This window comes from Sebastes fasciatus, chromosome 2 (genome assembly GCF_043250625.1).
Source record: "Sebastes fasciatus isolate fSebFas1 chromosome 2, fSebFas1.pri, whole genome shotgun sequence".
In the NCBI taxonomy this organism is placed as follows: Eukaryota; Metazoa; Chordata; class Actinopteri; order Perciformes; family Sebastidae; genus Sebastes; species Sebastes fasciatus.
Window position 1 is genome coordinate 642788 of NC_133796.1, and position 12782 is coordinate 655569.

At 34.2% G+C, this 12782-nt stretch overlaps 1 protein-coding gene across 16 annotated transcripts in view; it reads left to right on the forward strand.

The window, feature by feature from the left end:
* Nucleotides 1–3635, forward strand: part of kifc3 (kinesin family member C3) — a 57498-nt gene extending 53863 nt beyond the window's left edge. For 10 of the 16 annotated variants that reach the window (XR_012596803.1, XM_074656787.1, XM_074656778.1 and 7 more), the window contains one exon: nucleotides 2432–3635. Coding sequence is in view for 9 of the 16 variants with exons in the window: in XM_074656740.1 (XP_074512841.1) it covers nucleotides 2432–2454 (23 nt within the window). In the remaining 7 variants the exon portion in view is untranslated. The remainder of the gene's footprint in view (nucleotides 1–2431) is intronic. The other 6 variants (XR_012596801.1, XR_012596800.1, XR_012596792.1 and 3 more) reach the window with 3 other exon arrangements.
* The last annotated feature ends 9147 nt before the right edge of the window (nucleotides 3636–12782 follow it).

Below are 12782 nucleotides of genomic sequence, written 5' to 3' on the forward strand. Positions count from 1 at the left end.
ATGTCTACGTATACAGTACGTCTACGTATATACGTCTACGTATACAGTACGTCTACGTATACAGTACGTCTACGTATATACGTCTACGTATACAGTACGTCTACGTATACAGTACGTCTAGGTATATACGTCTACGTATATACGTCTACGTATACAGTACGTCTAGGTATATACGTCTACGTATACAGTACGTCTACGTATACAGTACGTCTACGTATACATACGTCTACGTATACAGTATGTCTAGGTATATACGTCTACGTATACAGTACGTCTACGTATACAGTACGTCTACGTATACAGTATGTCTAGGTATATACGTCTACGTATACAGTATGTCTAGGTATATACGTCTACGTATACAGTATGTCTAGGTATATACGTCTACGTATACAGTATGTCTAGGTATATACGTCTACGTATACAGTACGTCTACGTATATATACGTCTACGTATACAGTATGTCTAGGTATATACGTCTACGTATACAGTATGTCTAGGTATATACGTCTACGTATACAGTACGTCTACGTATACAGTACGTCTACGTATACAGTATGTCTAGGTATATACGTCTACGTATACAGTATGTCTAGGTATATACGTCTACGTATACAGTATGTCTAGGTATATACGTCTACGTATACAGTATGTCTAGGTATATACGTCTACGTATACAGTATGTCTAGGTATATACGTCTACGTATACAGTACGTCTATGTATACAGTACGTCTACGTATACAGTATGTCTAGGTATATACGTCTACGTATACAGTATGTCTAGGTATATACGTCTACGTATACAGTACGTCTACGTATATATACGTCTACGTATACAGTATGTCTAGGTATATACGTCTACGTATACAGTATGTCTAGGTATATACGTCTACGTATACAGTACGTCTACGTATATATACGTCTACGTATACAGTATGTCTAGGTATATACGTCTACGTATACAGTATGTCTAGGTATATACGTCTACGTATACAGTACGTCTACGTATACAGTACGTCTACGTATACAGTATGTCTAGGTATATACGTCTACGTATACAGTACGTCTACGTATATATACGTCTACGTATACAGTATGTCTAGGTATATACGTCTACGTATACAGTATGTCTAGGTATATACGTCTACGTATACAGTACGTCTACGTATACAGTACGTCTACGTATACAGTATGTCTAGGTATATACGTCTACGTATACAGTATGTCTAGGTATATACGTCTACGTATACAGTATGTCTAGGTATATACGTCTGCTCGGTGAAGGGTCAGGTTGTTTATGGTGCGGTCTGTTGGATGTTCATTACAACAAGTTCAAGTCACAAAGAAATGAAACGTCTCGTTATCTGAACCTTTAAAGGGAGAGTACCACTGTTAGCCTAGCTTAGCTTAAAGACTGGAAGCAGAGGGAAACTGCTAGCCTAGCTTAGCATAAAGACTGGAAGCAGAGGGAAACTGTTAGCCTAGCTTAGCACAAAGACTGGAAGCAGAGGGAAACTGTTAGCCTAGCTTAGCACAAAGACTGGAAACAGAGGGAAACTGTTAGCTTAGCTTAGCACAAAGACTGGAAGCAGAGGGAAACTGTTAGCCTAGCTTAGCATAAAGACTGGAAACAGAGGGAAACTGTTAGCCTAGCTTAGCATAAAGACTGGAAACAGAGGGAAACTGTTAGCCTAGCTTAGCACAAAGACTGGAAGCAGAGGGAAACTGTTAGCCTAGCTTAGCATAAAGACTGGAAGCAGAGGGGAACTGTTAGCCTAGCTTAGCATAAAGACTGGAAACAGGGGAACTGTTAGCCTAGCTTAGCATAAAGACTGGAAACAGGGGAACTGTTAGCCTAGCTTAGCATAAAGACTGGAAACAGGGGAACTGTTAGCCTAGCTTAGCACAAAGACTGGAAACAGGGGAACTGTTAGCCTAGCTTAGCATAGAAACGGCTGGAGTTCATTATTATTATTAACATTTCATAAATCCTGAATCTTTTCTTTGTGACTTCAGAGTGGGGGTGTTGTGAGTTGGTGGTCTGGATGAACCCCCCCTACACACACACACACACACACACACACACACACACATTGCCAGGTGTCTGCTGCTGAGCCGAGGATTGTGGGATATATTCCTCCATGTGCACACTGACAGGGTCACATGACTGACGGGTCACATGACTGACGGGGTGACGGGTCACATGACTGACGGGGTGACGGGTCACATGACTGAGGGGGTGACGGGTCACATGTCTGACGGGTCACATGACTGAGGGTGACGGGTCACATGACTGACGGGTCACATGTCTGACGGGTCACATGACTGAGGGGGTGACGGGTCACATGTCTGACGGGTCACATGACCGACGGGTCACATGACTGAGGAGGTGACGGGTCACATGACTGACGGTCTGGTTTGTCTCTGCAGGACGACTGAAGCTGACGGCCTGAGCGACCCGGAGAGGACGCCGTGGGGACGTCCGGGTCTGGCGGCGGGGTGTCTGCCAACACTCTGAGGCTTCTTCCTGCTGGGACGCCACCTCCCTCCGTCAGGAGGAGCAAAGCCTGATGGGAACTCTACCAGATGGATCTCAGATCACAGACTCAGAGAGAACACGGCCCAACGGTTCTAAAGGTTCTCCAGGGCCGCTCAGCTGGACTCACTTTATTTACAGTATATAGTACCAGTACCAGTACACACAGTACCAGTACCAGTATACACAGTACCAGTACCAGTACACACAGTACCAGTACACACAGTACCAGTATACACAGTACCAGTACCAGTATACACAGTACCAGTATACCCAGTACCAGTACCAGTATACACAGTACCAGTATACACAGTACCAGTACCAGTATACACAGTACCAGTATACCCAGTACCAGTATACACAGTACCAGTATACACAGTACCAGTATACACAGTACCAGTATACACAGTACCAGTATACACAGTACCAGTACCAGTATACACAGTACCAGTATACACAGTACCAGTATACACAGTACCAGTATACACAGTACCAGTATAGGTTTTCCAATCCCAGTATTTCTTTTGTTTCTTTGTAAAGTTGCACTTTAAGTTGAGATGATTTTTGACCCACAGATGTTCCAGATGTGGTTGATTTATAATATATTGATGATAATGTTTTATATTTATGTTTGACGGCTTTAATCTGCAGTTCTTCTGATTGATTCTCTTCCTGGTCAGACGGTTCATTAACATTTACAGAGGAGGACGTCTCTCCGTGTCCTCGCGGTCCTCTTTTATCCAATCAGGGTGCTCCAGCGGTACCGAGCTGTCCGATCAGACAGGATCTCCGTCTCGCGCTGACGGAGCTTCGTCTTCCTTCAGCTCAGAGAGACGCTCAGATCCGCCGCCGCCTCCGTAGAAAAAACAAACGAAGGTGACCTTTGACCTCAGACAGAAGAGATCCACAGGTGACCTTTGACCTCAGACAGGGTCAGGGTTAGTAGTTAGTGGTAGTCGTAGTAACAGGAATGCTTAGTAACGCTATGAGCTGCCGTGTCGTTGGCTGGAGGTCAACATGTTCTGCTTGCTTCGTCTCGCTGTAGAGCTGCTCTTCTTTTTGTATTTTCCTTTTTAATAAATAAACATCCAAATGAAACGTGTAGTTCTGGCCTCCATGTTGACCCACCCGGTACCACCACCCGGTACCACCACCTGGTACCACCACCCGGTACCACCATGTTGACCCACCCGGTAACACCCGGTACCACCACCCGGTACCACCACCCGGTACCACCATGTTGACCCACCCGGTACCGCCACCCGGTACCACCATGTTGACCCACCCGGTAACACCCGGTACCACCACCCGGTACCACCACCCGGTACCACCATGTTGACCCACCCGGTACCGCCACCCGGTACCACCACCTGGTACCACCACCCGGTACCACCATGTTGACCCACCCGGTACCGACACCCGGTACCACCACCTGGTACCACCACCCGGTACCACCATGTTGACCCACCCGGTAACACCCGGTACCACCACCCGGTACCACCACCCGGTACCACCATGTTGACCCACCCGGTACCGCCACCCGGTACCACCACCCGGTACCACCATGTTGACCCACCCGGTACCGACACCCGGTACCACCACCTGGTACCACCACCCGGTACCACCATGTTGACCCACCCGGTACCACCACCCGGTACCACCACCCGGTACCACCATGTTGACCCACCCGGTACCGCCACCCGGTACCACCACCTGGTACCACCACCCGGTACCACCATGTTGACCCACCCGGTACCGACACCCGGTACCACCACCTGGTACCACCACCCGGTACCACCATGTTGACCCACCCGGTACCACCACCCGGTACCACCCGGTACCACCATTTTGACCCACCCGGTACCGCCACCCGGTACCACCACCTGGTACCACCACCCAGTACCACCATGTTGACCCACCCGGTAACACCCGGTACCACCACCCGGTACCACCACCCGGTACCACCATGTTGACCCACCCGGTACCGCCACCCGGTACCACCACCTGGTACCACCACCCGGTACCACCATGTTGACCCACCCGGTAACACCCGGTACCACCACCCGGTACCACCCGGTACCACCGCCTGGTACCACCACCGGTACCACCTACCGGTACCACCACCCTGTACCACCATGTTGACCCACCCGGTACCACCACCTGGTACCACCACCCTGTACCACCATGTTGACCCACCCGGTACCACCACCTGGTACCACCACCCTGTACCACCATGTTGACCCACCCGGTACCACCACCTGGTACCACCACCCTGTACCACCATGTTGACCCACCCGGTACCACCACCTGGTACCACCACCCTGTACCACCATGTTGACCCACCCGGTACCACCACCTGGTACCACCACCCTGTACCACCATGTTGACCCACCCGGTACCACCACCCTGTACCACCATCTCGTAAAATTTTATGGAAAAAAATGCATAGTATAGTATGTCGAAAAATTTTATGAAAAATTTTATGGAAAAAAGTCATAGTAAAGTATATCGTAAAAGTTTATGAAAAAAATGTCATAGTATAGTATGTCGTAAAATTTTATAAAAAAAAGTCATAGTATAGTATATCGTAAAAGTTAATGAAAAAAACGTCCTTAGTATGTCGTAAAATTTTATGGAAAAAAAAGTCATAGTATAGTATATTGTAAAAGTTTATGAAAAACAGCCGCAGTAAAGTATATCGTAAAAGTTTATGAAAAAAACGTCATTAGTATGTCGGAAAATTTTATGGAAAATTTTATGAAAAAAAGTCATAGTATGGTATATCGTCCAATTTTATTTAAAAGTTTATGAAAAAACGTCATAGTATAGTATGTCGGAAAATTTTATTAAAATAAGTAATAGTATAGTATATCGTAAAACTTTATGGGAAAAAAATGCATAGTATAGTATGTCGAAACATTTTATGGAAGATTTTATGAAAAAAAAGTCATAGTAAAGTATATCGTAAAAGTTTATGAAAAAAACGTCATTAGTATGTCTGAAAATTTTATGAAAAAAAGTCATAGTATAGTATGTCGTAAAATTTATGTAAAATTTTATGAAAAAAAGTCATAGTATAGTATGTCGTAAAATTTTATTAAAATAAGTAATAGTATAGTATATCGTAAAATTTTATGAAAAAAATTCATAGTAAAGTATCGTAAAATTTTATGAAAAAAATTCATAGTAAAGTATATCGTAAAATTTTATGAAAAAAATTCATAGTAAAGTATATCGTAAAATTTTATTAAAAAAGTCATAGTATAGTATGTCGTAAAATTTTATGGAAAATGTTAGGAAAAAAAAGTCATAGTATAGTATATCGTAAAAGTTTATGAAAAAAAGCCGCAGTAAAGTATATCGTAAAAGTTTATGAAAAAAACATCATTAGTATGTCGTCAAATTTTATGTAAAAGTTTATGAAAAAAAGTCAAGGTATAGTTTGTCGTAAAATTTTATTAAAATAAGTAATAGTATAGTATGTCGTAAAATTTCATGAAAAAAAACGTCATAGTATAGTATGTCGAAAAATGTTATGAAAAAAGTCATAGTATAGTATATTGTAAAGGTTTATGAGAAAAGTCGTAGTAAAGTATATCGTAAATTTTATTAAAATAAGTAATAGTATAGTATATCGTAAAATTTTATGAAAAAAAAGTCATAATATAGTATGTTGGAAAAGTTTATGAAAATAAGTAATAGTATAGTATGTCGAAGAATTTTATGAAATATTTTATGAAAAAAAGTCATCGAATAGCATATCGTCAAATTTTATGGAAAATTTTATGGAAAAAAAGTCAGTATAGTATGTCGTAAAATGTTATTAAAATAAGTCATAGAATAGTATATCGTAAAATTTTATGAAAACAATTCATAGTATAGCATGTCAAATTTTATGAAAAATTTTATGAAAAAAAAGTCAGTATAGTTTGTCGTGAAATTTTATTAGAATAAGTAATAGTATAGTAATTTTGTAAAATTTATGAAAATAACTAATAGTATAGTATGTCGTAAAATTTTATGAAAAAAGTCATAGTATGTCGAAACATTTTATGGAAAATTTTATAAAAAAAAAAAAAGTCATAGTCTAGAATGTCGTAAAATTTTATGGAAAATTTTATTAAAAAAAGTCATAATATAGTATGTCGTAAAATTGTATGTAAAATTGTATGAAAAAAATGTCAGTATAGTATGTCGTAAAATTTTATTAAAATAAGTAATAGTATAGTATGTCGTAAAATGTCATGAAAAAAACGTCATGGTATAGTATGTCGTAAAATTTTGTGTTAAATTTTATGAAAAAAGAAGTCATAGTATAGTATATCATAAAATTTTATGAAAAAAATTCATAGTATAGTATGTCGTAAAATTTTATGAAAAGAAGTCATATTATAGTATGTTGTAAAATTGTATGAAAAAAATGTCAGTATAGTATGTCGAAACATTTTATGAAAAAAGTCATAGTATAGTATATCGTAAAATTTTATGAAAAAAAAGTCATAATATAGTATGTTGGAAAAGTTTATGAAAATAAGTAATAGTATAGTATGTCGAAGAATTTTATGAAATATTTTATGAAAAAAAGTCATCGAATAGCATATCGTCAAATTTTATGGAAAATTTTATGGAAAAAAAGTCAGTATAGTATGTCGTAAAATGTTATTAAAATAAGTCATAGAATAGTATATCGTAAAATTTTATGAAAACAATTCATAGTATAGCATGTCAAATTTTATGAAAAATTTTATGAAAAAAAAGTCAGTATAGTTTGTCGTGAAATTTTATTAGAATAAGTAATAGTATAGTAATTTTGTAAAATTTATGAAAATAACTAATAGTATAGTATGTCGTAAAATTTTATGAAAAAAGTCATAGTATGTCGAAACATTTTATGGAAAATTTTATAAAAAAAAAAAAAGTCATAGTCTAGAATGTCGTAAAATTTTATGGAAAATTTTATTAAAAAAAGTCATAATATAGTATGTCGTAAAATTGTATGTAAAATTGTATGAAAAAAATGTCAGTATAGTATGTCGTAAAATTTTATTAAAATAAGTAATAGTATAGTATGTCGTAAAATGTCATGAAAAAAACGTCATGGTATAGTATGTCGTAAAATTTTGTGTTAAATTTTATGAAAAAAGAAGTCATAGTATAGTATATCATAAAATTTTATGAAAAAAATTCATAGTATAGTATATCATAAAATTTTATGAAAAAAATTCATAGTATAGTATATCGTAAAATTTTATGAAAAAAATTCATAGTATAGTATGTCGTAAAATTTTATGAAAAGAAGTCATATTATAGTATGTTGTAAAATTGTATGAAAAAAATGTCAGTATAGTATGTCGAAACATTTTATGAAAAAAGTCATAGTATAGTATGTCGAAACATTTTATGAAAAAAGTCATATTATAGTATGTCGAAACATTTTATGAAAAAAGTCATAGTATAGTATGTCGAAACATTTTATGTAAAATTTTATGAAAAAATAAATCATAAAATAGTTTGTAGAAGAATTTTATGGAAAAAAGTCATAGTAAAGTATATCGTAAAGGTTTATGAAAAAAAGTCAGTATTGTATGTCGTCAAATTTTATTAAAATAAGTCATAGTATAGTATATCGTAAAATTTCATGAAAAAAAGTCATAGTATAGTATGTTTTTTTAATTTTTTCAGCATACTATAAATAATATGATTTTTTTCATATTGTATTCTTTGACATTTTTTTACATGCTGTGTAATAACCTGTGAAATAGCTCAGTGTGGTAGATATCTGGTTTAAATACTGGAGGTTAGGGGTTCGATCCTTATGTGACACAATCTGTTTTCAGGTCTAACTTCTAATGACCAAGTCAAATATACCAAGAGAACAGTCCTCAGTGCGTGTGGCATTGGTGGCTTGGTGGCTTGGTTGCTAAGTTCCCGGTCCTGACTGCGGCAGAGCGGGGTTCCATCCCAACCCTTACATCGATGCCCGGTGCCCGACAGTGGAGAGAGACGAGCGTCTCCTCCCAGGGTTTACCAGAGATAACACTGGAGGGTTATGAAACAGGGAAACACACATTGTTGTAAGTTTGATGTCTTTATTTATTTTTCTATTATCTCTGTGTGCTGATAGAACCCAAACCTATATGATTTATAACCCTAACCCTAACCTATATAATACATAACCCTAACCCTACATAATAGGTAACCCTAACCCTATATAATATATAACCCTAGCCCTATATAATATAAAACCCAAACCTATATGATTTATAACCCTAACCCTAACCTATATAATACATAACCCTAACCCTATATAATATATAACCCTAACACTATATAATATATAACCCTAACCTATATAATATATAACCCTAACCTATATAATATATAACCCTAACCCTAACCTATATAATATATAACCCTAACCTATATAATATATAGGTTAGGGTTAGGGTTATATATTATATAGGTTAGGGTTATATAAGAGATAACCCTAACCAATATAATAGATAACCCTAACCCTACATAATATATAACCCTAGCCCTATATAATATATAACCCTAACACTATATAATATATAACCCTAACCTATATAATATATAACCCTAACACTATATAATATATAACCCTAACCTATATAATATATAACCCTAACCTATATAATATATAACCCTAACCTATATAATATATAACCCTAACCCTAACCTATATAAGAGATAACCCTAACCAATATAATAGATAACCCTAACCCTACATAATAGATAACCCTAACCCTACATAATATATAACCCTAGCCCTATATAATATATAACCCTAACACTATATAATATATAACCCTAACCTATATAATATAAAACCCAAACCTATATGATTTATAACCCTAACCCTAACCTATATAATACATAACCCTAACCCTATATAATATATAACCCTAACACTATATAATATATAACCCTAACCTATATAATATATAACCCTAACCCTAACCTATATAATATATAACCCTAACCTATATAATATATAACCCTAACACTATATAATATATAACCCTAACCTATATAATATATAACCCTAACCTATATAATATATAACCCTAACCCTAACCTATATAATATATAACCCTAACCTATATGATATATAACCCTAACCCTAACCTATATAAGAGATAACCCTAACCAATATAATAGATAACCCTAACCCTACATAATATATAACCCTAGCCCTATATAATATATAACCCTAACACTATATAATATATAACCCTAACACTATATAATATATAACCCTAACCTATATAATATATAACCCTAACCTATATAATATATAACCCTAACCTATATAATATATAACCCTAACCTATATAATATATAACCCTAACCTATATAATATATAACCCTAACCCTAACACTATATAATATATAACCCTAACCTATATAATATATAACCCTAACCTATATAATATATAACCCTAACACTATATAATATATAACCCTAACCCTAACACTATATAATATATAACCCTAACCTATATAATATATAACCCTAACCTATATAATATATAACCCTAACACTATATAATATATAACCCTAACCTATATAATATATAACCCTAACCTATATAAGAGATAACCCTAACCTATATAAGAGATAACCCTAACCTATATAAGAGATAACCCTAACACTATATAATATATAACCCTAACCTATATAATATATAACCCTAACACTATATAATATATAACCCTAACCTATATAATATATAACCCTAGCCCTATATAATATATAACCCTAACCTATATAGTATATAACCCTAACCTATATAATATATAACCCTAGCCCTACATAATATATAACCCTAGCCCTATATAATATATAACCCTAACACTATATAATATATAACCCTAACCTATATAATATATAACCCTAGCCCTACATAATATATAACCCTAGCCCTATATAATATATAACCCTAACCTATATAATATATAACCCTAGCCCTACATAATATATAACCCTAGCCCTATATAATATATAACCCTAACCTATATAATATATAACCCTAACCTATATAATAGATAACCCTAACCCTACATAATATATAACCCTAGCCCTATATAATATATAACCCTAACACTATATAATATATAACCCTAACCTATATAATATATAACCCTAACACTATATAATATATAACCCTAACACTATATAATATATAACCCTAACCTATATAATATATAACCCTAACACTATATAATATATAACCCTAACCCTAACCTATATAATATATAACACTAACACTATATAATATATAACCCTAACCCTAACACTATATAATATATAACCCTAACCTATATAATATATAACCCTAACCTATATAATTTATAACCCTAACCTATATAATATATAACCCTAACCTATATAATATATAACCCTAACCCTAACACTATATAATATATAACCCTAACCTATATAATATATAACCCTAACCTATATAATATATAACCCTAACACTATATAATATATAACCCTAACCCTAACCTATATAATATATAACCCTAACACTATATAATATATAACCCTAACCTATATAATATATAACCCTAACCTATATAATATATAACCCTAACCTATATAATGTATAACCCTAACACTATATAATATATAACCCTAACCCTAACCTATATAATATATAACCCTAACCTATATAATACATAACCCTAGCCCTATATAATATATAACCCTAACCTATATAATATATAACCCTAACCTATATAATATATAACCCTAGCCCTACATAATATATAACCCTAGCCCTATATAATATATAACCCTAACCTATATAATATATAACCCTAGCCCTACATAATATATAACCCTAGCCCTATATAATATATAACCCTAACCTATATAATATATAACCCTAACCTATATAATAGATAACCCTAACCCTACATAATATATAACCCTAGCCCTATATAATATATAACCCTAACACTATATAATATATAACCCTAACCTATATAATATATAACCCTAATCTATATAATATATAACCCTAACCCTAACACTATATAATATATAACCCTAACCTATATAATATATAACCCTAACCTATATAATATATAACCCTAACACTATATAATATATAACCCTAACCCTAACCTATATAATATATAACCCTAACACTATATAATATATAACCCTAACACTATATAATATATAAACCTAACCTACATAATATATAACCCTAACCTATATAATATATAACCCTAACCTATATAATAGATAACCCTAACACTATATAATATATAACCCTAACCCTAACCTATATAATATATAACCCTAACCTATATAAGAGATAACCCTAACCTATATAATACATAACCCTAACACTATATAATATATAACCCTAACCTATATAATATATAACCCTAACCTATATAATATATAACCCTAACCTATATAAGAGATAACCCTAACCTATATAATACATAACCCTAACACTATATAATATATAACCCTAACCTATATAATATATAACCCTAACCTATATAATATATAACCCTAACACTATATAATATATAACCCTAACCTATATAATATATAACCCTAACCTATATAATATATAACCCTAACCTATATAATATATAACCCTAACCTATATAATATATAACCCTAACCTATATAAGAGATAACCCTAACCTATATAATACATAACCCTAACACTATATAATATATAACCCTAACACTATGTAATATATAACCCTAACCTATATAATATATAACCCTAGCCCTATATAATATATAACCCTAACCTATATAATATATAACCCTAACCTATATAATATATAACCCTAACCTATATAATATATAACCCTAGCCCTACATAATATATAACCCTAGCCCTATATAATATATAACCCTAACCTATATAATATATAACCCTAGCCCTACATAATATATAACCCTAGCCCTATATAATATATAACCCTAACCTATATAATATATAACCCTAACCTATATAATAGATAACCCTAACCCTACATAATATATAACCCTAGCCCTATATAATATATAACCCTAACACTATATAATATATAACCCTAACCTATATAATATATAACCCTAACCTATATAATATATAACCCTAACCTATATAATATATAACCCTAACCCTAACACTATATAATATATAACCCTAACCTATATAATATATAACCCTAACCTATATAATATATAACCCTAACACT